Raw genomic sequence first — 27,983 nt, forward strand, 5'->3', positions numbered from 1 at the left:
ATGAATCGCGAAACTTATTTGCAAAGATTTGTCTTTCGCTAAAGCGGTCTTATCAACGTGCGATATTTTGTTTTGAATGTAACTTTGCAAAACCATTTTTGCGACTTGCATTCAATAAATCCCAACGCGATTTTTGGTCATTCAAATCGTTTGCTGGCTTTCTTTCACGTTATAAAGTGTTTCTTGAATTTTCAGTTTGGATAAAAATTCAGTAGAAAAGGCCTCTTTAGGAAAGAGATGGCTGTTGTACAATAATCATTATTCTATATATATTATATATATAATTATCGATCATTCTCATTTATTATAATTTATTAATCTTTTCTTTAATTATATTATATATATATATATATATTTATATATAAAAAAAACACAGGGCGAACAATATAGTTGGTTTTTATTTCTTTATATTTGCAACGTAACTCGATAGGTACTTTAATCACGTATGGTAATTAAAATAATAAGATAATAAAATAATGATTGGAATTATAGTATGTCTTTTGCCAAAGTAGATTTCCAAATCATACACATACTTTTCGTTTAAACTAAAGACGAGTTACGTTTATGAATGAAAACAAAGAACATACAATTTTAAGAAGGCAATGATGCCCTAAAGCTGTCCATGAAGTTTACATAGCAAATTCGTAATCTTGAAATCGGATCTTAATTTCTAAAAAGTAGGATAGGTTTTTAAAATATTAAAAAAGTAACAATTAAAAAATATACAAGCCACCATATGCTATGCGAATATCTAAACCTGTATTAAACAAGTATCTCTTACAATTCCAATTTTCGATATACATATAGAGATAGAATTGAAACGAATCTTTTTAATATATATCATTACTTGTGTGATACAGGTCTCAATTGCTTTTAGATGGCAAAAAATCGAAGATCCGTCTAACCTTTTCTTTTAGTTAAACTATGAGATTTAGGATTTTGAAGAAATCTTTTTTAATTATTACAAATTTTTAATATTTCTGTAATGTGATATATCTTTGCGATAGACATATTTTTAAAATAACTTTAAACTGCAATTTATTAACCTACTTTATTGTGAAGTGTCCCGCATCAGCATGGCTAAAAATGTACAGCTAAAATAATTACCATACTCGAGTGGTCAAAGAATGAATAAAAGGCATAGTAAAGTGGGAAAATTTAATTTTCACATGATACGGTTTAGAAACGATTACACATAAATATTAATCCAAAGAATTTGCACATATTTTGGACTTGTCATTCAACAAATATTCACATGAAATATCCGCAAAATAATGTTGGGAGCAGTATGTTTTCCTAATGAAAATATATTTAACTAAACCAGAATTTTTACCTAAAACTTGGATACGATCTGTAATGTTTGCTTTTGTTCTAAAAAAACATGTATAAAAACTGACATCATTTGATTCATCTACCGAATTAAACCTGCTTTGTACAAGTAAATAATTTATATAAGTATTTTGTTTCCCTATAACATTAAAATATACTAAACGAAAATTTAATAACAAAATGAAAACAAGGGCATAGACGAAATAACTCATTTAAAAACGCAATAACATCAGCCATGTTAACTCGGGACGTTGAACTTTATTTATCCTTGACCAGTTTCAGTGATATTTAGTGAATTGAAACACTCGACATCAAAATTAAAATGTCCATCAAGTTTCCGACAATTTTTATCCCAATATTCGCAAATATTGCTTTACAGTGAATGGTTTAAACTTTGAAAGCGAAATGGATTTTTGAAAATTACATTGATTTTCATTCTCAATTTGTCTAAGGACTTCTTTTAACTTGTTAAATAATTAATTATCAGTGTTAATTTATTACTTCACCAGCCTTTAGCTAGGCGATATCCGACAAAGCATTTTTTCAAACGTTATTTGTTGCGTTGGCGCGTACTGGCGGCTTCTTAGCACGCTCTTCACTGCTCCAATTTAGCTGGAAAAAATCAAACGAGTATGGAATCAATCCAAATGCAATATACCAGATATATTGCATATGTCAGTCATATTTGTCAAATAGGGATTTCGAGAGGTATGTATAGTTTAAAACTGTAATTAACATTGAGAAAAAGCTGAGTTTTTTTTAGTAAAATTTACCAAGTCAAGTATTCAATTTTCCGATTCTTACGCAAACTTTATACATTTAACATCTGAACATGTGTCAGCGTTTAACCGAAAAGATAGTGTATTTGCAAATTTTTGCTCAACTGTTTCACACGAAAGATTTAACAAATTTCCTGGATGATGCTAAAAGTATAATTATGAGGGTTACAATGAGGGTGATAAAATAATTTTTAACGAAGTAACATTACCAAGGTTACTGCATATTAATACTAGCAGTAACTCATCTCTGAATCATTGCCAATAATAATAACTACAGTAAGCACTACAAAAATCATAAAGACTACTAAAAGGTTGAATAATGAATCAAAAAAACACAGGAGTTACAAGAAAGAAAAAAAAAAAAAAACTGCAAAGGATGAAATGGGTCTATCTGTGCATACTATATCAAGTTGAGAACAGGCTGCTGTGCTTTATATATTCTTCACACAATGAGATTAATTAAGTGATGTCCAGCGTTTGTTTACCGTTGTACCGAATTACAAAGCAGCTCGAAAGTTCTCTGAGTCAAAGGTGCGAGATACAGCGATAATAATACCACGAGATCAAAACTTATGGAAACCCCTCTATTTTATGAAAAATATTATCGTTATTTATATATGTCCACCAGGTATTCAATGCAAAGACAAAAATCTGTCGATGCATGTTGCTTAATCGATATGCATAACTACAAAACAGGTATGATGCCCTAATCGTACGGAATTATAAAATCGAGAATGCGATCCATGTGATAACGTATACGAAAATTTTACCAAATTATGAGCACTGAGTACAATCACTGTTTTCAGGGAGTATTCGTACGTCATTCCGCATCGACAATTGGAAGAACATTCTTCTCAGGTTCCCAAAGAAATAATTAAAATGTAAAACAAAAATAATTCAAAAAAGAAAACAATTTTCTATTAAAAGAAACGGTAAGATTTCACTGGACGTGCAAATACAGACAGTAATATACTATTGTAGAGTGCGACTCACCGCATCTAAATGTTGTTCCAATTGCGTACCGGTTCTTTAGTTCATTGGTTTCGTTTTTACTTTTTCGCTTTTCTAAAATATGACAAATGAAATGTGATCTGCGGGCTACTTTCTAACTTTCATTACGCTAGTGATACACCAAAATAACCAAGTAAAACTGGACTATTTAAACTGAAACTTTGTAAGCAATGCCCTAAGGATGCGTTGATGTTAAATATTTGTTATGTTATAACTTATGTAAGTTATAACTGATTGCTGTACATCTACCTCACTTAATAACAGAAATATGATGATCGATGAGAACCACGGCATGAAAATTTGGCACAAGAACAGTTTGTTCGCACTTAAGAATACAACCTGTTGATAAACAGGGTCGAGTGATTTTTTGAACAATGTTTTAGTGAAATTGCCCCTTGTTCTTGAGTATGTACATTGGTAGAATATTTTATTCTAATTCGCACAATACAAAAGTTATCACGTATAAACCGCTTAGAAGTATAAGAAAAAGAATCAGTGACCTTGTATTAATTAATATACCGTCACTTACTTTTTCTTGAGTGTGAAGAAACTACGCCGCTTGGTTTCAGCTTGCGTCGGTGCTGGCAGAGTATGTGCTCTAGATGTACTCGCGCCAGATACACCCTGTGCAGCTTGATTTAACACAGATACCCACTCAAGCATTTCTGCGTCATCCTTAGCTTGGAATAGGAAGTCTGCTCCGCTCTGAGACCTAAGGATTTTGTAATTCGTTTCGATTTATCAATTTTTGCGTGAATTATTTTCAGAATTTTCTCTGCACATCATCAGAATATATTCTATTGCACTATTGTCAAAACACTTGACAGTAAACAAAAAATTTTCACTCACTTGACTCGGAAGACATGTTTCTTCTTGGTGTATTCACTGGCGACCTGTACAGAGGCACCTCTAAGATCTAGAGGTGGTTCACCTTTGTATGGCTGGTCGGCAGCAGCTTTGTAGGATTTTTGATCTTTGTAAGCTACCAAATTTTGCCCACGTACGACCATATATAGTTTGTCCCATGATCGATTCGTGGCTTTTTTTGTTGTGCTTTCCCATTCGTGTTTACGCGTTAACGTTCCTTCAAATTCGTCATCGCCAGGACTCCGTTGTTCTGTAGATAAGAAACATCAGAATATTATTCTATATTTCCGCTAATGTTATTATTGCACGTAAGTATTTTAAACTAAACAGAAATGTTTCAGCTCATCGCCCTGTTGTTCAGAAATAATCAGTTTGCATGTTGAAGTCCTGAAAGGTGATCAGCATTGTGAAATACTTCAAATTAGATGATCTGATTCATCAGTCGTTATTTGATAAATTATATCCTGTAACTTCAGTGGTTAATGAAATATACACATAATGAATTGTTAGCTTATGTCTTCAGAACTATGTATAAATATATAATCGTTGAGCGTAACGATGGCCACTAATTCCTCACTCCCTCACGCTATCAGCTTATGGGGACATATCTGAAAGAGTATGGCGGGACTGGAGTGATTATTATTATTATTGTTGTTATTATTATTATGAGATTGAAATTTTAAAATTGGAAGTGTTCTCTCGATACGGAGGTAACCACAGATGCGACACCTGAAATTGATATGAAAACAAATTAAATTATTTATAATTTGAAATCTTTTCGCTTATAAGCAATGGACTGTAGAAGAAATTTAATTTATATGTAAACATATTTACATTGATTTGCTATTAGCACCTTTGATTGCTATAAAAAATTATGAGAAGAGAGTGAATAAAATTGATCAAAAAAAATAATGTGCATAAATGTTTGTACGAGAAGTTATGCCAATGCAGTATAAACAACGTGAGACAATAAAGAAGCTGGATAACTTTTGCACAGTCAATTTTCAGTGAGGTGAAGATAAATCTATACGAATTCTTTTCATACAGAGGCCGTGACGACAATCAAGTATGATACCTCGCAGTTGATTCTTCTTGTAAACACTACACAACTTGATTTTTTAATTATGATAAGTTTTTACCTTACCAATGAAAAAAAAATATCGCACAATCGCTTACCAGTATAACTATGATCATCATCGCTCACACCACTTCGATCCAGGCTAGGTGACTTTGTTGATTTTTTCCAACGGAAACTTCTAAATGGTGATTTACTACGGCTTCGTTCCTTGCGCCGCAAAGTACCAGATTCAGAACCACTGCCACCCTTTGGAGCTTCATTTAGCACACAATTAAATTTATTTTCATTTATTACTTACTGTTACTTTGTTTTTTGAGTTTGCAGAAACGAGTAATGAGTTGTCTGTGTTTAGCAGAGTTCCGGGAACCAGTGTTTTGTTGTTTCTTTTCGTTTGAAAATATTCAGCAAATATAAACTCATCATGCAACGTGCTCGTGGAAAGAGACTGCTACTACAGTATATTTACTACAATATACAAGCTTACGTTTAAAACTAAGGAAAGTGGTACAAATAATATATCTAATTGAAATTATTCAAGTGTTATGACCTGCTCTAGATTTTTTAAATGTGCTTGTCAAATTTTGGTTATTAGATAAGAAATTAGTTTCATAGCATGTTAAATTGAAAACTTGTTTTTACCAAAACAATGCAAACAAAAACTGCTGATTCAATGCAGTTTCAAAACACTTCACAACTTGAAGTCTACGTCGCTTTGTTTTCCAATCTTTTGACACAAATCAAAACCTTTCGGATCTTTTCAGAAAGTAGAAAAATAAAATAAGTAAAATAATAAAATCATAACATGACTAAATATTGAAGTAATGAATGTCTAAATGATATCATGTCGAAACTACTAGCAACCGAAAATAATTATCGAAATCCTAACGAATCCGACGATGAAAAGCAACATTACCATATCCACAAACAATTTGTTCCAGCATTACTGAAGCCAGCTCCCTATTGGAAGGGAATGGCAATAGTCAATGCAGAGTTCAGAGAAATTTCACTAACGGATTACAGAGGAAAATATTTAGTTTTTTTCTTTTATCCATATGATTTTACATTCATCTGCCCTACAGAGATCATTCAATTTAGCGACCGTATTGATGAGTTTCGAAATATTGGTATGTGTCACTGATTCCTGCCTGTTTTAGTGTTTTGGTAATTTTGATAAATACTTTATTAGTATAAGGAAACTCAATATTAAATTCTTTAAAGATTGTGAAGTGGTTGCGGCTTCTACGGACTCTCAGTTTGTGCATTTTGCATGGATAACTACACCTAGAAAACAGGGTGGATTAGGCGAAATGAGGATTCCGGTATTAGCTGACAAAAGTTTGCAGATTGCCAAAGATTATGGCATATTGAATGAGAGAACTGGAGTTCCGTTAAGAGGATTATTCATCATCGACGATAAACAGAACCTTCGTCAAATTACTATCAATGATTTGCCGGTGACTCGTTCAGTTGACGAAACTTTGAGACTGATAGAAGCATATCAATTTACAGACAAATATGGCGACATGTGTCCGGCTGGTTGGAAACCCAAACAGCAATATAAAAATCTTGAACCAAGTAAATGTAAAGAATTTTTCAATGCAACATGAACTTTAGAATGTCTAAAGAAAACAAAATAATAAATTTGAACAAGTATGAAAGTAATAATGAATATATAACGTGAACTAATAAATTTTTGAATGTAAAACATCAAATGTATATCCTCTCTGTTAGTTTACAGAAAACAAATGAAAATTTGATAGCAGAATATTTACATGAAGATGACAATTTCATAGCATGACAAAAAATGATTGCAGTTTTGCAATGAATTGCATTTGTGAAAAATAATATAAAATCTAGAATATTCAATTAAAAAAAAAAAAAATGAATGAAACAAAAAAAAATCTTATTCACGCTTATTCTACTTCAATTTGTTTGCAAGAATAAGTTTCCAATATTGTGAAGATGAAATATTGTACCCTCGATCAAGTATTCTAGCACACTTACTTGTCGGTGTTGTTGGATATGACGACTGGGACTTTGGAGATGTTGGAGAAATCGGCGGTGTTGAAACGTCTGGTGTCGATAGTCGTGCAGGCTTCTGAACATGCACTACACCACACCAATTACATCATGCTTTTTAAAACTTCAATCGAGGCTACATAATATATGTTTATGTTTATGTATATGTATATGAAAATAAGTAGGTGCACCTACTTCCATGTGCGCAATATCATACACAGGCACACAAAAGTGTCTTGAAGAAACACGTTTGAGTATTGATTTTAATATAACAATATAAAGTGACAAATATTATTTCCGTAAAACAACATAAAAAGCATGCATTTGCTACTATTTTGCAAACAAAATTACGAGATTTTTTCAGAAATCGTGTTCTGTGCATGAAACTGATCACATTGACAATCCTACTTGAATGAATAGAAAAGAAATTGTTAATATATATGGATAGATTTGCGACCGAAAATTACTTTGGAAAACCATTCAATATGTAGATCAACGATAGATCAAAAATTCAAGTATTCATGATATATATGAGTTATAAATCAATAATCCTATCAACTCTAACAAGTAGGTACTGATAAACTGATGATTGTGACAAGTCGTCATGCATGTGAGCGCTTCAATGTCGTACATCAACAAACATAAATATATGATATAATGAGAAACAGGCATATTTAGCAATGATTGTGTTAGCGTGAATAAAATGAAATTATGAAATGGAGAACTTTGCCAGATTTTCGAATTAACATGTAGATCATTCTGTATGAAGAAGACGTTCGTCAGAGAAGGTCATTGAAGTGACATCTTGCAAATTAGTCGATTGCAGTTTTGCGACGTTTCGGCTGACTTCGTTTGTAACGAACATCCCAAACGCTTAGAATAGTCAATTTGTCTTGATGATGGCTGTCTGGACTCAGCTGAAACGTCACAAAACTGCAATGTAACTAATTTGCAAATTGTCACTTCAATGACCTTTCCCGACGAACTTCTTCCTCAACTTACTTTCTTGGGTCACGAATTCTACATTTTTTAAATATTCTGTACGATATGAATGTAAACAAAAAGTTTCACCGCATACTATATGAAAACTCAAATAGATTCATAGAACGTGAGAAGCACATGTGTAATGTATTAACATACTCAATGCATAACTGAAAAAAATCGTGCATTCTGTTATTCTATGACTATCTGAATTCGTTGATCTGCGATAACATCAAAATAGCAGTAATTTTTTTGATAAGATGCACTTACCCAATATTTAGGAAAGCTTAAAAGGAAACAATTTAGTATATGCAATTAGCCACAAATGTTATCATGTAGAGAACCAATGTACCATAAGAACACTTTCCAATAGATGAACAGGTAGACAGATTACGATACGCCATGTACCTAGAGGATTCGAATAGTAATTGTACTATATATAAAATTTTCACATTATCACAAGATGGGTGGACAGGACACACAAGGGCAACTGATAATTCCAAATTAGCTGCCACCGTTTTGTTCACTTTTGGAGTTTCGATATGTGCTTAATGTGAATCGTCTTTCAATAAAATACATATAAATATACTCACATTATTGTATAATTATATAAATAAAAATTTCTAATAAAACGTTAAAAATACATGAGGCACATTATTGTAAAAACAATTCAAATATCTTCTTAAAGAAACCATTTCCAATTATAAGACAGGTATCGGCAAGTATTACGTGTACATCTACTTAAAACACTACATGATGAAATTAGGCAGCCCAATCTGTAAAAATGCTCCTCCACCTGCTAAAAACATGTTAACAAAAGCAAATGAAATGGAGAAATTTGAATGAATATTAATATTGGTGCCATGTTGCTGCGATTGTGCTGAAAGGCTTGAAAGATGTTGTTCAAATGTGTTCTAATATGCGGTTAATAAATATTCAACTTGATGTGATTAGTTGTAGATTAAGATATATGGATCATACTTTTCCATCACCTTCATGAGTTACAGCTTTTGATGCAGCAATACCCAAATTATACAACTGAATTATTTCAGTTTACAGAAATGGGAACCACAGAGCATTTAACACAATCATCAAATATTATGTGAATATATAATTTGAGTATCCTTCATCTTTCTCATGTGATATCATCTCGCTTTGCCACTGCCATATTATTATAAAATCTACTGATGTTTATTTTTATTTTCGGTCCATCAAAAATTTCAGACATAATAAATGTAATAGTTTTTGGAAATATCATACATTGATAAATAATAAATTTTAAGCAATTGGCCATGAGAGACAATAATTTTGATGTTAATAAACGTGACTGTTTCTCAATTTTCTGAACCCAACACTCACCTTCCTTGGGTTTTTCTTGGGTTTGTGGCGATCTAGTTGAAGGCTTGCGTAGTGCCACTGTGGTTCGTGCATTCCGTGCAGCATTTGGTTGTGTTGGGAAATGTATTGCGGATGAGAGGAGGTCACAGAAAGGGATTGAAGAAGGTCGGGTAATTGGGAGGCAAAAATAACCGTGCTGTTAGCAATTTCATGCCCAAACGTAAAATTTCAGCACTAAGGCTCAAAGGTAGTAAGATTTATTGATACAGCAGAGTGAGACTTGCAATTGAGATATTAAACCCCTGAGCTTCAGTACTGAAGAAAACCATCGCTTAAATTTTTAAATAAGATTGTGAGGACAAGAATAAAACTAATTCTCCTTACAATCTTATCATGAAATGCGTTCATTAATTTTACCATTTGATTTACAACGAATTCCATTTAAAAATTCGTCAATACAATACTTGATATACACAAAATCGTTAGTTGAAAATTTAATCACACTTGTCGTAGACTCAAGCCTTTTCAATCAATAATATTTATGAACGCATTGTGATTTTCTTGATTAGTCTTGTAAATTTCATAATAACAATCCACTGTGCTACGTTATTCTGAATTTTTTATATTTCTGAGTATGTAGCACTGTCTGTGAGATTACTGCTTGTTTGTTATGATCGACAGTACTGTAATATATGTATGTTTATAAAAATTTTCAACTAACCATGACCATCCTCTTCACCAGCTTGTTCCCCGCTTTGATTACCATCGCCATCAACTCTGTATTACAAAAAATCATCAGGTTGATACAGTAATTACTACGCGATCTTAATAATAAATACTGATATTCAAACAGCGTCTAATTTTTACAAATCCATTTTTCCTAAATCCATGCTATTATAAAATTAGTTTACCTGTCACTGGGTGGCTCGTCAGGACTGGTGACAGGTGTCGCTTTAGCTAACTTCGCAGCCTCTGCCGCGGCAGCTTCTTCCTGTTCACGCCTTTCTTCTTCTTCTCTTTCTTGTTCTTGTCGTTTAAGTTCTCTCAACTCAAACTAAATCATAAGACGCGTTTATTATTATTTTAAACAGACAAAGAAGCTAGAAATTACAAAACGAAAATGGACCAATGAAAATGTTCTACATCACAGTAACATTCAATGATAGGGTAGATACTATATGCATAAATGTGTACTACTGCATTACTACTGCATTTCGAAGCCAACAAATATATTAGGATTGTGAATACAAGTACATAACGGATAGTAATAGTTGCATTATGATGATATGATAAATTCCTTATAACATGCATTTGGGAATCAAAGTGATTTATGGAGTACATTGTAAGAAAGCGTGCACTACTCACTTGAGTAACATTGTTTTCCAGGGTTACATTGTCTAAAGAAAAGGAGTGGTCTTGGGAAGGGAATGATTTTTCTGAATCCGAGATAGCGGATAAGTTTGGGTCAACTTTGTTCAAATTAGAACTTTTTTTGAACTTGTCTTTAGGACCCAAAAGGGATTTACTACGTTCACGGACACTCGATGTCTCGTTCGTTAGTAAGTTAGAGGATTTTGGTGGCATTGCGCGTGATTTCAATGACATATAATCGTGATCATTGAATTTTACCTGCATTAAATGATTAAAACTACGAATACTGTTATCTTCATTACAGAAACAACGCTCTGCTAAAATAAGCAACTCACTTGGATCAAGGTCTGCTTTTATTAAATCATCCGTAAATGCCCCAATTTCAAGACGTAACTTCCTTAACTTAGTTATTGATTTTTCGAGGTCTAGGCTATGCCTATCCTCACTTGATAACTCGTCGTTTAAAGAAATCTCAGCCAATGCTTTTTCTGACTTTTTGTCTCTAAGATATGCTTCCAGACCACATTCATTCATTTGTGTATCTGTGGATTTGACTAGTTGAGTTTCTAGTTCGACATTTACATGTTTGAGATTGAACTCATTGTCAGTATCCATGAGGTTGTGGATCATTACAGAATGACTGACATCAATACTGGTCGAACTCTTCGTTCTCTTTTCAGGAACACAAGCTGTGTCAATTATTTCACTGTATTCGGTATCCGAGGAAGAGTTTGACACACAATACTTTCTCGGATTCAATGCAGTCAAATCCGCAATTTCAGGAGTGGAATGTAACCTGAAAAATTCTGGTTTGTGAGCACTGATTGTGCTGATTCTTCTCAAGGTTTTTCTTTCGTTGGAAGTAACAATCTCATCATCGAATACAGGCACATCTGTGAATTCTGCATAAGGTGATACAGGTTGACTGTCAGAAGAACCTTGAGAAGTTTTACTCGTAGAATTCCAACTAGAACTCCATAGAAAAGACTTGGAGGGTTTTGTCTTCTCAGTTCTATAATTTATAGTATTTGGATAAATGATTTTAGTTCCTGTAGATGTACACTCACGTCTTTGCATCGTATCAGGCATGATAAATCTGTCACAGTACAAAATAATGTCACGCACAATCTCACCTTGGGATTTGAGGTATTTTTTGGGTTGTGTTATAGGGATTTTAGATGACGGAGGACATTCCGGAGTAAAGATTAATTTGTGACTAAATTCCAGCACCGGTGGGTACAGGCCGCATTCTTTATCAGGACACTCAGACTACGATAGACACGAACAGACAGGGCGTTGTAAAGATGCATGCAACACAGATAGAAATGAGAAATGAAAAATTATAACAGTTAGGTAGTGCGAAATGAAGACATTATGATACAGAGACATGTAGTGCGATTATTAACACTCAAAATCAAATTAATCAATCACCATTACATAGAGCAAAATATGATTATAATATTAATTCATGAAATTAAAAATGATCTAGAGTAACACAATTTAAACTAAAACACAAGAAATGAAATAAAATTATTTCATTGTGTTGAAAGATCAAATTTTTACAAATAAAGTAGGAATATAGCTATTAGCCGATGCTCAAAAATCACCTCTACCATGTTGTACATAATATATGCAAATAATTCACTATAATGGTCTTTTTTTACTTACCGTTGTGAGTCGTTGTAGAGCACTAAATCTTTCTTCTTGTGCTGCAGCTGATTTTTCGAAAGCTTCATGTTTCTTGATCAGATTTTCTACGTCGTCGATTGTATGCTATAACCACGAATGTATGAAATTAGAAAAGAAAGAAATATTAGTAAAACTTGTTAGGTAACTTTATCAGTAGTTCTAATTCATTAAGCATGAATATTTTTTAATGGCATCATACCCAAACTGTTTTATGTAAAATCAGAAGCCATTGTACAACTGATGGAGGTGTAGGCTAAATTTATCATTTCCAACGCTCTATCAGTTTTTCTGACATATCGTATGATAATTAAGCATAATTTGAACTATATTTTGCTTAATTATTTCTCACTCAGGTAAAGAATACTTGGACGAAGTTGTACGGAAAAAATATATGGAATTTAAATAGTGCAATCTGAAGAATTTGTTTACCCCAAGTTCTTGGCTCATGAGATATGGCTCCTGAGCAATAAGCCAAGCTTCTGCTACAGCTGCATCTCTGGCAAATTGGTAAACTTCAAGAACTGAAAAGACATTGACATGTAAATTGTTTTAGTAACTGCGTACAGAGATAAAATTTTTAAACTAGTGAATAGAAGGTGAATATTTTCATATTATTTAGACATTTTTTTTCCACATGTAAAATTACATTTGAAACTTACTTAGCTGCAGATTCTCCCATCTTTCTTCCCAGCGGTGCAACAATGCATTTCTGTGATCAGTCAATGCTAGTAGTTTTTCCTTAATTTGGACGCTAGCGTAATGATTCCTTGCCAATAGATCTTTTCCCAGGTCAAGACAAGCAGTAAGATTGTCTTCCCTGGTGTCGATTTCAGCTTTCAAACTTTGATGATTATTCATAAGTAGTTCTACACCTGATACATCACGGGGCTTCTCTGAAGTGTTCATTTGCCTAACAACATCATCCATCCAAATCAGTAATGTTCTAACCATGTTGAAGAATCTGAACAAATCGCCAGTGTCTTCCAATTTTGCCTTACGTCCTTCGCACAAAGATTGTAAATTATTCCAAGCTGCTACTACTTCGGCCTCTCTATTCGTGATTTCTCTAGCCTTATCCCCTGCGTAGCTAGCTTGAAGTTTAGACGATTCATCTTGAATTTGTGTCACCTGTGACTGTAAGGTGAATAAGTCTTGGATAAAGTTGCCGTGTTTACGTTGGAGTGCTGAAACTGAGCCAGCGTCGCGGCCCAATTCATCTGACATTGCATTTTGTTTTTCCAAGATCCTTCCAAGAACATCTTTGCAGTCATGGAAAAATTTATGTAGCTCACGGCTAGCTGCTAACATTTGAGTTCGTGTTTCAATAAGCTCTAGCAAATCTTGCCAGACTTCGTTCAGGCCATCCTTCCATTCTGCAATTGTAGCTGCATCCGAATGTCCTGTTGCAATCAAAGAATCTGCAATTCCATTTACAGCTGCGACTCTTTCCGATCCTATTGTCTCTGTGTCACGAGCAAATTCCTTGAATCTTTCCCAGAGCAAAGTAACATGATCGTAATCTTGACCCAACTCATGACTGCCTGCAACTAATTCTCGCTCAGCTATCCATTGCTCCAAATCATCAACTTCTCGGTTTAGCATAAACAATTGAAGGGCTTCGTCTAGCTTGGCACGGCGTTCGCCAGCCAAATCTTTTAGTCCTGCATATAGCTTGTCAACTTGGGATTGTTTGACTGCAATTTGATCACTCAATGCATGCTGATCGGTTATCAATTGTCTTGCTGTTTCACCTAGCTGACGGATTGTATCGGCATAATCTTCAACAGCATGTTCCAAAGACTCGTGTTTTTTCATTAGGTTTTGCGCAGATATCTCGTCTTTACCACGATCTTCAACCATCATGTATAATTCCTGTTCGCTCATCCATGATTCAGCCTCTGTGGCGTCGAAGAAGTATTGTTGTGCCTTTTCGTTTTGTAACAAATGTTTATTCCTGTTGTCAACCGCATCTTTCAGTTCGCGCCATTTATCCGAAAGATCGGAGATACGTTGAGTAAATTCAGCACTATCTTCATGTCCCTCGTCAATCAATTTCTGACCGTTTTTACATACAGAATTGATTCTTGGTTCGTGGTTTTCGATTTCAGTACGGAGAGATTGATTCTTTTTCTTCAACATATGAACGTTGAAGAGGGAATTACCATATTCCGAACTGGTAGCTTGTGGCATTTTTTCTGCAATCCATAATTTCTCATCCTCAACGTCACGCCTGAATTGGTACGCTTCTTTTTTCTTCTCCAGCTGACGCTGTCGATCGGTAAGTGGTGCCTTAAGCTGTTCAAATCTTTGAGCAACTTTCTCCTTCTTGCATTTTATTTCTTCCATCTTCTCGTCTGGTACTGTTCTCTGCAAATGTTCAGCCTGTTTATCGAGCTCTGTAACTTGGCGAGCCTTCACAGCCATTTGAGTTTCTATCATCTGCTGTTTCTGCATCAAAATATTGACAGAGGCAAGATCAGATCCAGTATCTGTACTTTCAATCTGTTTCTCCAATTCATTCATCCACGAGTCGATATCATCGCAAGTCTGATGTATGAGGACTTCACGATTAGCATCGAATAGTCTCTCTCCTTTGTCTTTTGTTGTTGTTTCCAGCTCTTCAAATTGGTCACATAATTCTTCAACTTTCGGCTTTATGATCTCAGCCAATTCAGGCTTCAATTGAATCAACTCATCAGCAGCCTGTTGCAGTTGCTGCAGACGATCTTTATTGCTAGCAATTTCTGCTTCAAACGCTTGGTGCCTCGTCCATTTGCTATGAACCGTTTTTGCACTGCGATAAGTTTCATCTTGAGCAGTGATGTGTTTTTCCTGTACCCATTCAACGAGTTCCTCTCTATCCTGTAAGAACATCTGCAACTGAAGTTGATCCTTCAATTTGTCCATCACTTGATTAGCTCTTTCGTGATTGGCGTTTCTTCGATCATTTATTGCATCTGCCTTCTTCTTGACTTTGTCCGCCGCAAAGTGGCCTTCCTCAACTAACCTGCCCGCAAATTGAACGACCGAGTTGATCTTATCGTCATTGGCTTCCAATGTAGTCATAAATGCTTCGTGGCGTTTTATCATATTTTCTGCTTGTTCAAAGTTCGTCGGAGTCTCATCTTTGGTAAGGATATGTTCTTGCTGAGACAACAAAACTTCAGCTTGGCGAGCATCGCGGTCAAAGACCTGCAAGTTCAACGAATTCGATAACAGATTTTGACGATTTGCCCACATTTGGTGGAGCTCTTCCCAGCCCATTTTCAGGGCATTCAATCTTTCTCTCAAGAACATGTACTGTGTATCTCCATCTCCAGCCTCACTTGTTAGCCTCTCGCCATAGTCCATCATCTTCTGATAATCGTCCGTGTAGTTGTCAATCTCTTCCTTAATATTCTGATGCTGGGTCAACAGTTTCTCAGCATCTGCAAGGCTTGTGGGTGTATCTTCGCTGGCAACATCTGTTTGGGTCTTGGTAAGCCAAGTCTGGAAATGATCAAGGTCACGCAAGAATCTATGTAAATCTCCAGCTTCTTCGAGTTTGGCATCGCGTTCTTTAAGCATCTGAGTTAATTGCTCCCACATGGTATGAATTTGGGTGATTCGTTCACGAATGACTGCAGCCTCATCAGGATGTTCCTGCTCAATTGATTGCGCTTCTTTTTCAAGTGCATTCAATTTCGCCTGTATGGCTGCCAAGTCACGCTCCATACCGCTAAGCCGACGTTGTAGCGTCATCACACCAGTCAAGTCCATTTCTAAGCTATCGGTTTGCTGTAAGATGCGTTTCTTATCTTCGATCCAAGATACGGTCTCACGACATTCGATATGGAAGGTTTGTACTCCATGTGCAGAGTTGAGTGCTTCGCGTTTGCCTTCAGCCTTCTCTCTTAGCTCGGCCCACTTTTGATTCAATTCATTCTGACGTGCAACAATTTGCTCTGAGTTCGGATGTTCAACATGTAGTAGCTGTCTAGCCAATTGATTAACTACAGCAACGCGAGAAGCATTGGCATTCATTTCCTTCTCAAAGCCATCGTAGCGGTGTTTCATTATCTCAACATCTTCAATGTCCTTGGCAGGAACCATAGTTTCCAACATTCTGTTCTTTTCTCCGATCCATTGTTCAACTCCATCTGATTCGCTGAACAGCTTGTACAGAGACAAGGCATCTAATAATCTTTGCTTGCGCAATTTAGCCAGTTCCAGAAGCTCTTTGTATCTCGAATCAATTGAGGCGAGTCTTTCTAATACCTTTGGAGACTTAGAATCGTGTTCTCCAAGTTGCGATGCTTGTTGATGCAGCTGTTCAATGGTTGTAGCGTAATTTTTCAGTTCATCAGTGACATCTTTATGTTTTTTCAGCAAAGATTGCACATTTGCTTCATCGCGACCGACATCCTCAGACGATACCAATCGCAGAGTATCGAGCATCCAAATATCGATATCGTCGGCATCAGCAAATAATTGATGATAATCAACAGCTTCTTCTAGCCGCTTGCGTCTGAACGCCGCCAAGTCTAACAGGTGATTCCACATGCCTAATATTTCTTGTAATCTTTCCTTAATGCGATCAGAACCGAAATGGTGTTGACTAATCAATTCATCACCCACTGCAGCAACTGACATCAATTGTGGTTCGTGAGATTGGATTTCGTTCTCCAAGGCCTTGTGTTTGGACAAAAGTAAATTAATGGTAGTTAAGTCATGACCGATATCACCCGTAGAAACAATCTGCTCTTTCTCCTTGATCCAATTCTCTTCGTCAGCCATATCCCAATAGAATTGCCAAAGATTACGAGATTCTTCAAGCCGTGCTCGACGCTCAACAGCCAGGCGGACCAATTCAGCGTAAGCATCTTCAAGTTGTTGCACTCGTTCAATAATAATGGTTGGATCGCAAGGACGATAATCTTCTCCTTGTTCTAAGAATCTTTGGCTTTGTTGTACGACAGCCTTAACTCTCTCACCTAAGACATTGATGTCGGCCTCAACAAGTGAATGCTTTTGAAGAAGATCTTCAACGCCCATCAAATGTTTACCATAATCATCAGTTAACAATCGCATCTTAATTTCTTCCATACTGTCTAAAATGTACAACATTTCTTGGAAGTTCTGTTGTAATTGAAGTGAACATTCCAACCGCACTCTTCGTGCTTTCAGTAATTCCAGAAGGTAGTTCCACAATCTTAGAACATTGTCCTTTCGGGCATTGATCCGGTCTATATCGTGGTAGTTTTCAGCCTCTAACTCTTGAGACACAGCCATGACTGCCTGCACACGTTCTTCGTAAGCAAATATATCAGTTTCTATAGCCTCGTGTTTCTTAGCTGCAGCTTCTACGGCTGCTAAATCGAAGCCAAAGTTGTCTTGCGATACAAGTCGTTGATTTTCAGATAGCCAAGTTTCTCTCATGCTGGCTTTTCGGTTAAATCTTGCAGCCAATTGCTCCAATTTTTCTTGACGTATCAATTCTTCTCTGAGCGCCAATTCACGCTCGTGTTCAGCTTTTTCTAATCTCTCCCAGGCTTTGTTGATATCGGAAATCATTTTACCTTCCTTGGGTGTGTAGGGTTTCTGATTGTTGGCACGCATTTTGGATTGCAGTGTAAACAGTAGCACCTCCAAGTTACCCTTTTCTACAAATTTAGGTGGTTTTTCTACTGTACGGTAGTTGGAAAACTGTGAAAGTTGAGTCTGAACGCCCACAAGAGAATTAGCAAAACGACGATCACCCAAAGCTTCAATTGTTCCTTCGATCCATCTAAGTAAATCACTTGTCAAACTTTCATAATCGTGAATCATTCTATCGTTCTCCATGGCAATTCCGACAACTTTACCAATTCGTTTACCTTGAACGGTCTCCTGCTTCATTTTCGAGAAGTAGTGATAGTAGGTCACAACATAAGTTATTATAGACTTTTCGTCAGGATGATCAACAAAAATATCCTCTGCGTCTAACAATTTTGTTAGACCTAATTTATCCTCTGCGACATTGAAAGCATTGTTTAAATTGTAGATCGCGTTTGATTTCGATAGCTTGTCAAAGTGGATCAAATCTGGACGATGTTTGTGTATTATGGCATTGAACGCAAGACCGTCTCGCCAAGATGTTGTGAAGTTCCTAACATTTACATTGTGATATCCAGCAGTCTTCATTTGACACCACAAAAGCAAAGCATCCTTGGCTGATTTAGTTTCCTGGTTATCAGTTTCTTCTATGGTGATGTCTTGAATTTGGAAACGTAGAATGATTGTCCAAATTAATCCCAAGCTTAATCTTGGATTTCCATCGACGATGTCGTGTGATCCCATGTTTTCAAGATGGACTCTTTGCTCTCGCAAAAATTGCAGTGCCTTATCTACATTCTCCAAACAATGGATACGCATTTTTCCTTTTGTAGGACGTGGCAAACGTTCGCCCGACAATATTTCCAGCAGCTTTATAAGCATTTTTCCATCGCGAAGATCGACATAGAGATCTCCGATACGACAAGAACATCGTACCAGATGGGAATTCACCCATTTTTGAAATGTTTTCTTCTGTACCGATTCACGTTCACCTGAGAAAAAAAATGTGAAATAATATTTTGATTTGCATTATTAAAAAGTGAACGTCATCAATTGATTACTTTTATTATAAAATTGAATATACAGCGAAAAAATGTATATAGTTGAGGATAAAATTTGGCGATGCGGGTAGAGCAGTAATTTTTAAATTCACTTCTCACCTCTAAGATCTAAAACAACTTTGTCATAGTATTCTTCTAAGGGTTCCTCAAGCGAAATTTGTTGTGAATCATCCATTACAAATCGTAAAAAAATTAATCAAATTTGAAATCCACAGTACAAATTCACAATATATCTGTATCTGTCTATTAAAGTGTTGGACTTTTTTTCGACCTGATGCTGATAAAATTTTCCTACTACGTTAAAAAATTTTTAAACGTGGTTAGAATTGGAGGACTTGCTTTGTACGAAATAATTCGTGTACATTGGCATTTTTCTTAGGGTTGCACATGTTAGATAAGACGTGATGAAAACCATTACCCATGAGTCAGGGAAGAGTAAATACTGGGTACGGATGGATTTGGGAAAGATAAGGATAATATTTCAAAGCAGAAAATTACTATTGATTACTGAGCAAATATTTCGTTTGAGAGGTACTCGAAACCCGTGGTAATATTTGCCATAGAATTTGCAATAAGTCGGAAAACTAACTTCACCTCAAATCGACGCCCAGTGTGATAAGACGAAAAGAGTTTGATAAGAGTAATAAGCATAACAAACTGCAAAAAATTTCGTATTACATTGAAATTCTGTTTGAAATTTACTACTTAAGAAATTTTGGTCCAAAGCTGCGAGAAAAAACCCATTATCAAGTATAGAGTGAATTATCGGAAATTGCTAATATCAACAGTGGGGATATTCGATCTTCCAACTCTAATAAATATGTGTTAATGTAGGCTTGTCAAAATCTAACACAGCCTCCCTGTCAGACCAATGCAAATACTGCTACATGAAGAAATTTATGTTATTAAATTCAAAATTGTATTAGAATGATTGAGATTGCATCAGCTCGTCCAAGCCGAGCGGCTTTCCTTTTATACACCACTATTAAAAATTGAATTGTGATATACTTTATTAAACTTTTCACCCACAATTTTTCACGTATTATTATGAACGATTTCAAAGAAAGACTTTCTTAAACTTGTACATAGGAATGTATTTAATAACAAGTCTAATTAATAAATAATTAAATTTCACTGGTTTTTATTACTGTGTACATAACACGTCTTCTAACGATGGCAACCATCTACTGACTACAGTGGAAAAATGTATTATTCAACTAAATTTGCAACAGATTACGATTTATCACAGGATACTGTGGTCTACCTTACTCACTTCCTGGAAAAGAATAGCGTACGCATAGTATTACTCAACACAACATGTTCATGACGCTCTAAATATAAAACATATACGTAGTAACACATTCAAATTCAAAGTTAGTGTTTTTAAACACTGATGATCCTCAGATTAATCGTTAAAAAGTAAATTTCTTCAAAATCGTTGAAATGTACTGTTTTAGGCACATTACCATGAAGATATTAATAATTGACATTTGACTCAAGTTAAACAGCTTACCAGCTAAAGCCTTGATACGGGATCGTTCAAAAAGTCTCGAACTGGAATTTCCTCCATCGTATTCGTACTCGTCGACAATCTCCTGTTGAAGCGTCGGGTCCCAACCCCCGCGCACCACCGAGATGTCGGTCGTCATTTTTTCAGTCGGACCAACAGCTCACAACTCCCTTACCCTTGTCAAGGGCACTCCTGCAGAATGAAGAATACAAAATATGAAAAATACCTTCAGACAGATTTCTTTATTTATTTTTTTTTTAAACCCATATTCATAATTAATCATATGGTTGAACGAAAGAGTTATTTATAATGGTGATGAAAATACTTAAGTAGAGAAAAAATATGAGAACAATTCACAAAGTTTACGTGCCTATATTTATTTTTAAGCAAAAGACCAGCTTTGTATTACATCAGATGAAATTTCATTTTATGCTTTTTGAATAGCTAAATCTACTTAGTACTTTCCAACTAAGTGCATAGTAATTATCACATCTTTTTGTTATGTAAATAACAGTTATGCAGTTTAACATGAAGCGCTAGATATGTACATACATATAATTTATGTTAAAAGGTGAGTTATTCTATTAGTATGGAACAAGCGTCATTGTTATTATTTTTATTGATCTTAAATTGTGAAGAAAAAAAAAAAAAATAATTTCTTGGCAATATTATTTGAAGAGAAAAAAATGATTCGTCTCTATCTGTGCCGAGGAAAGAAGAACTGATTATACTAAGATACAAAATCAGCAGATTAAATAAAGTAGTTAATGAATTAAAGCGAAGATTTTCTCTCTCGTTGTCGATGTAAAATGAATGAAAACATTCTCCATGTACATACATTCAATAATTAATTTACTCATCTATTATCGTTTATAGACCAATAGTGCATGTAAGACTCGAAGAAATTACAAGATATACCGAGGGTACGATAAACAATATATTAATGTAGACGCGAACTAACCTAACCTAATCTAACCTAACTTAAACAAACGAGGAAGTTCTAGGATAGGAGAAGGAGGAGGAGGAGGAGGAGAGTGACCGCGCCCTCCTATCTGACACTAATCACGTAATTTCTGCTTTATAGACGTGCACTCGTCGTTGCGTCGACGTTATCTAACTTATACTCAAGTCAACTCAAGTTGAGAATAAAAATTGAACAATAATACAACAGATAAAAGTACTTGTTTCGGCCGTGTTGGATATAGTTACACGCAGACGGGGCTACATCCCGTTTCAATTTAAGACAACACCGTGTATAAAAGTGGGGGCGACGTGTTTTAGGCGGTTAGTATTATTACACATGCGTTATCTAAATTTATCATCTTCGATTTACGAATTTAAACTGACCGGGATTACCTTTTTTTTATACATACATATAGGTATATACAGGTAGATTCGATACTAAGAAATCAACGAATGTGTCATAGAATCCCTTACACGCGTATTCGTGTAAGATGTGCAACTTACAACGATGAAAGAAAATGATTAATTATAAATCGAAATATTACGTCAGCAGTTCGCTGAATTCATTATAGCTATAAATACGGCTGACCGAATGACCGGTACTGTATTTATTTTTTTTTTTTGTTTGGTCTAATATCGTTTTAGTTTTCCATTTCTTTGAATCATCCTATATCCCGAACCGAGAATAGAGCAACGAATAAACGATATCTAAGTAAAACATAAAAAACTTTCGTTTATACATTACATGCGATGTATTTGTAGAACGATAAAATTTCATTTTTAAAAACTATATTTTTGAATAATATATTACGCTGTACGTTTCAACAAGCACGAAACTCGGAAGCGAGAATTCAGGCAAACGTTCGTCGGCGTCGCGTGCATGAAACTTAAAATAACATAAGCGCGTTTGTTAACCGTATCATTTCTCCAGAAACGAGCGTGAAGATCATATTTATCGGCGGTCTTCGGCATAATCTTTTTCTTTTTTACTATGCGGTAGTGGTGCGAAGAGAAAATGAACGGTAAGAAAATTGTTCAAATTCAAGATACAATTTTTCATCGCACGTGTACTTTATTCTGAGCAAATTATTTATTTTGTATAAAAAAATCATCGCAGACGAAATTGAAACGACAAATATATTTGACGATTCGTCGGTGAGATTTAAACGATTTCTCAACGTTTTTACTAACAATATCCCCGGTTGCGAGTGTCGCGTTCATAGGTAGGCAGGTATATATATACTTATATATATGTATATACACACACATATACACGCAGCGTTAATCTTAATACGGTGTATGGTCGAAGGTTTCAACGTTTCAAGTGTCGCCGGTGTAACACGATGACGCGAGTAGTTGCATGATGTCATTCGGGTAAAATACATTGCTTGCGTAATTTGAAAAGAAATTCTCAAAGCGTGTGGAAAATCGCTTTTGGCAAATGAGGAAAAAAGAAAAATCATAATAAAAGATTCAATTAACAACAAGCGATCGTGTCGCAACGTGTGTTAACCGAGAGCAGTAAACAGTTTCACGTTAAGTCCTGCAAAAACATGCAGGTAACATCAAATTATTGCAATCTCACTCTCATCGTAACATACATAAACGATTAATTCGGTAATCAACGCGAGGTGTAATTAAATAACATTGAACATTCTCGACGTTAAAATTGCAACTCTGTTTAAAATACACACTACAGGTTAATGCAAATTGTCAAAAGAATTTCATCCAAGATGTCATGCCCCGTGAACCCCAAGCTTTAACAACGTAATGAATGAACAGACATTCCCGTGTGTGCATCTGCGGACCTTCACAGTTGCTTTAAATTAAGTTCAATTAAGTGACGTCATGCTTAATGCGTGATCACGACGTAAAGTGGGCGTTAAAGTGTCGTTAAATAACAATGCGAATGACTCGTATCTTGAAATAAAACTTCGCTTGAAATTTCGATACTATCGTATACGTGCCATTATATACCTATGTTACATGATGTGGTCGCTGCAGCGAAGCAGCAGACTATCGTCTGGCTCGTGTTCAAGAATAATTTCGTCCCCATCGTACGTAGTATCGGCTCGTCTTCGAATGAATTTTAATAAATAAATATAAACGAGGAAAGGTGTATATCGGACGAAAATTAACAACGGGAGACAACAGCAAAGGGTAAATGTTACATGTATACCTATATACGATCGATCACCGTACGTGGGATATAGTTTAATAATCGTCTAACTCGGTTGTAATTACACCGTTGACCTGTCGTATTCTACTTATATTGTCGCAGGAACAAGACGCAACACAAGATGGCTATTGATTTTCCACTCCAGTCGTCGTGACGCCAGGACGACTCTGAATTGCCTATAGACGCAACGTTGCGAGACTCTCCGGAAGACCGAAACACCTGTAATCTCTGTTTAATGACAAAAATCTTGCGGCAAGGTTAGCCTAATTTTAAACCAATAACGCAGAGCTGATCGCGCCTACAGTCGAACCTTCGCTGCTCTGGACAAAGTTTCAAAAAATCTACCGCACATTCCATCTTCATATCATCATATAATATATATCCATAATAATGTCGATAGTGTTTCAACGGTATGTTCTGCTCAAGCTTTTAAGTCCCCGTCATTATTATCCAACGTTATTATAGAATAAACGCATATTTCCTACTCTTTGAGACAAATCGTATATAACAAAGTTCGATAAATCGCACCTGTAATTGTGTACATACGGGAGATAGTACAACGAGCGTCTACATGTATCTGATTACGTAACGATGTGTAATTACGTCAATGCAATCTACTCTCTATCTTCACGATTAAACAACCTTTATTTAGTTCACGCTCAGAGATTTGTTAAGTCTGTATTGAAGATAAAAGTTGAGAAGTTTCTTATGGATAATTTTTTTTAATTTCTTTTCTTTTTTCTTCTGTTTTTTATAATGGAACGGCGATTCATCCACTCGACGCACCGATCGTCGCGACCGAATGCCGAGAGAATGAGGTAACGACATCTGGAAAATAAGAAATCGTCCGTTCGAAAGGATGCGTTGTCGCTGATTATATATATTATATGAAAAAAATAAAATTCGCCCACCTACGCGTCTCCCAACAATTAGCGTACATGAAACATGCGACATGCTGTAAACCTGAATTGTAAAGCTCATTGGTCCACTGCTCAACCACGACGTCACATCCGCATTTACGCTAATTTACCATTCGCCGGTGACGATCGTTGTTTCATGCACGTAAGCCTATACGAACACTTGGGTATTTAATACTACATTCGATTGTTCGTTATCGACGTTTAAAATACCTCAACACCCGCGGTGAGTTATCAAATCTGTTAATTAATTTTTCGCTCGTTTAACGTCGATAAATTTTATTATATTTATTTTTAGGCTGTTCTTTCTTGTTTACGCGTAAAATAAAAAGGGTGAAAATGAAACAAGTGGACAGTGGACGGCGGAAATCCTTTCTCGGTAAATGACCTGCAGAGCTAGAAGTCGCGGAACTTGGTGCGTGTGTTATATACATAAATGAATGACCCAATTTTGCTCAACGCAATGCATATATATCTATTATGTATACATACAAAGGAAGGGTGTGCTGAGCAGGAACGTATATACGCCTCTCGTCTAAAATTAGGTCAACGAGGGTTAGGCTCATATACGATATACGGTGTCCAAAATATCTTTCCACGTTTTTTACGTTTTTTTTTTCCCCTTCTACTTCGCCTCTGATTTTTCCCCAACACTTCCATTTCTCTAATTTTTGATCTCGCGATTTTTTGTTCTCTTTCTACTTCCGAGAAACACCGCAGTCCGTTAGAAATATCCGTGTGTACCAGCTTCTTGAGTTTTCGCGACAGCTTCCCATTGTATTATACCTTATAGGTATACACATATAGTATACCAACGGGGTATAATGTACTACGAAGGAAAGACGGCTTGCACAGTGACTGTATACTTTGTTCATAACGGTTCTACAGTTAGATCGAGTAGATACGCGTAAAGAAGGTACAGGATAGATAGGTTCTTCTCCGTGAGATGCGGAGAGGAATGAGGCAAAACTTTACGCTCGCTGCGTGAAAGTTTCGAATGTGATTGAAGAATAGGGCATAGATCATGTGAGCATGTGGTTAGAGTGTTATAAAACGACGAAGCCTTAGAGTACCGTAGACGTTTTTTTATTTCTATTATAAGGCGAAAGATTACATGCGCCGAAAGTAAAATAATATCGTATGAAATCAACGAAAAACACACGCGCACGTTATTTTGGAATTTAAGTATACCGACTTAAAATGAGTGAGCGGACAGTAAAAAGATAGACCGTACATTTGGTCGTAATTCGAAACAGTCATTATGTCAGGCTCTTAGAAGTACATATGTGTATTATGTGTATGTATCTAAGGTATGGCAGATAAGGTGGAAAAAACGTAGATATAGGATATATCATATATATACGGTATGTAATATATCTGTCGATTTAATCAGCCGTTAAGAATGGTCTAATTTCACGACGATTATATACATAACCGAATATGAAGGGAACTTTTTAATATTGATTTTATATACACCTATATGCGTACAATTATATACCTGCGTGTATTTACGTGACGAAACTCAAGGGACGCTTGTCTATGTAAAAGATATAAAAGGTATACAAAGGGGAATACGTGTAAGGATAAGATATAACGGATCGAGATTATACTGATTTTTCAAATACATTCTCAACCGATATTATTTCAGAAGAGACAAATTACTGCGCGTAATTTCAAAGTCTCATTTCAAACGTATAGACACGTAGTCAAGTTTGCTTGAGGCAGCTGGTGCATACAAAATACATCGTCAAGACGGTTGGCTTCTTTGCATAAAATTTTCGTCCTGGCAATCGATTGGATAAAAGAAGGCGGACGCATTTCCGACAAATTTTATGTTCCAGACTACCGCATACACACGTTGTATGAATATCGTGTTTTCAAATATTTATACGACCGGGTTACGCTATATGATAAACACACTTTTCATACACGAATGTATGCGTATAGTAAATTTTCATCGACTACGAAAAGTTTTATATCGTGCCGAAATTAGAACATTCCTTCGGTACGATGTGAGGGAAAGAAAAAAAAATAAATAATAAAGAACGAAGCGAACGTGTACCGTCGGAGGAAATGATTTCTATCGCGCATCTTCCGCGCAAACAATTTATCTATAATAAAACGATGTCAGGAGAGAATCGGTAAATTATCGAATTCACAAGATATTTAAATGAAAAGTTGAGTAGGTTTTTTTAGTAGGGAAAGGGATTTGACGAACGGTTGCAAAGGAACTTCTTCGCGTATACTGTTAATTTATTAATTTATTCAGTAAGCGTTGTGTCGTCCCTTTAGAGCGCAGCTCCTGCACCTGCCGGCTTGACGTAACAGTAAACAGAGCAGACCGAGAACAATTGAATAACGATGCGAGAGAGTTGGAATACGGAATGAAGCAAAAAGGCAGCTTACTGTATCATTGTTGGCTCTGTTTTTGTTCGAATTAAGTAACAACAATTTGGTCATTGGCAGTCCTGACAGGTACGGAAGGGATTATATCTAAGCTCGATCGAACGTCGTGCCTAAATCATTAGGCTAATGATAAGGATGCGGTGGGCAACGTCGTTACCGACAATTGTTCGTTGATGCGATTTGTATAAACCGCGATGATTTCTTTCAATTTTTATTTCAATTACAGTGAAATTATCGAGTAGAAACGGACTTCAATTTTTTCTTCATCCCAGTGGACGCCGTTAATGCAGGTAATCGGATTGACATAGTTTCGGTGAAAATTTGAAAATCGAGGTATTACCGAGCGCCTTGAGGGAAAATTGAACGTGCCAGGATGTACAGCGATCTCTTCAAACGTGGTATCGAGTCGTGAAATATCTCGGTATGCGTTATAATCAGTAAATTAGGAAACCGAGAGTAAATCGACCACCATTTTTACGGGAGACAAGATTCCGCCCGTCAATCCGCGTACGATCCTACAAACGGTAGCTATACTCGACACTCTCTCACAATTGTTTCGACGTGTGACTTACCCTGGCTAAAAGATACTCCCAAGCACCGTTTCACCTCAAAACTTGCATAAAAACTCCACAAAATACACGATAAACCACTTCTAGATTCACTCGGTACGTCTCCTCACTCACACGACCGGCGCGCAACCAACTGTGCAATGCAACACGGCGTCCAGACCTCGCGGAGAAGAACTAGTCCCGCCTACTCGCGCGTCGCGACGCCGAGAATCACGTTCACGGCGAAATATTTGGCCGCCGTAAAAGACGACGGTGCATCCCGGACGATAATTCATCCGAAAAGTGAATTACAGACTCCGATTTCACGCGTTTTTAGTCAATTTCAGGGATCACGCATGTAAA

At 36.0% G+C, this 27,983-nt stretch overlaps 1 protein-coding gene across 7 annotated transcripts; it reads right to left on the reverse strand.

Moving 5' to 3' along the window:
* Window positions 1-380: 380 nt before the first annotated feature.
* On the reverse strand, window positions 381-27,981 carry LOC124185452 (spectrin beta chain). 7 transcript variants are annotated; one of them, XM_046576238.1, is made up of 14 exons: window positions 27,645-27,978; window positions 20,611-20,799; window positions 13,122-19,028; window positions 12,892-12,983; window positions 12,442-12,546; window positions 10,768-12,042; window positions 10,314-10,456; window positions 10,124-10,179; window positions 9,424-9,480; window positions 7,069-7,173; window positions 5,163-5,318; window positions 3,969-4,236; window positions 3,649-3,831; window positions 381-1,941 (listed from the first exon to the last, which is right to left on the reverse strand). In XM_046576238.1, exons 2-14 carry the CDS (start codon window positions 20,744-20,746, stop codon window positions 1,938-1,940), a joined length of 8,487 nt encoding a protein of 2,828 aa, XP_046432194.1. In that variant the 5' UTR covers window positions 20,747-20,799; window positions 27,645-27,978; the 3' UTR covers window positions 381-1,937. The 7 variants fall into 7 exon arrangements, with proteins under 7 accessions (XP_046432194.1, XP_046432197.1, XP_046432196.1 ...); XM_046576241.1 differs by lacking the exon at window positions 7,069-7,173 and having other exon boundaries at window positions 27,645-27,980; XM_046576240.1 differs by lacking the exon at window positions 9,424-9,480 and having other exon boundaries at window positions 27,645-27,979.
* Between the last annotated feature and the right edge of the window lie 2 nt (window positions 27,982-27,983).

This window comes from Neodiprion fabricii, chromosome 6 (assembly GCF_021155785.1).
Source record: "Neodiprion fabricii isolate iyNeoFabr1 chromosome 6, iyNeoFabr1.1, whole genome shotgun sequence".
In the NCBI taxonomy this organism is placed as follows: Eukaryota; Metazoa; Arthropoda; class Insecta; order Hymenoptera; family Diprionidae; genus Neodiprion; species Neodiprion fabricii.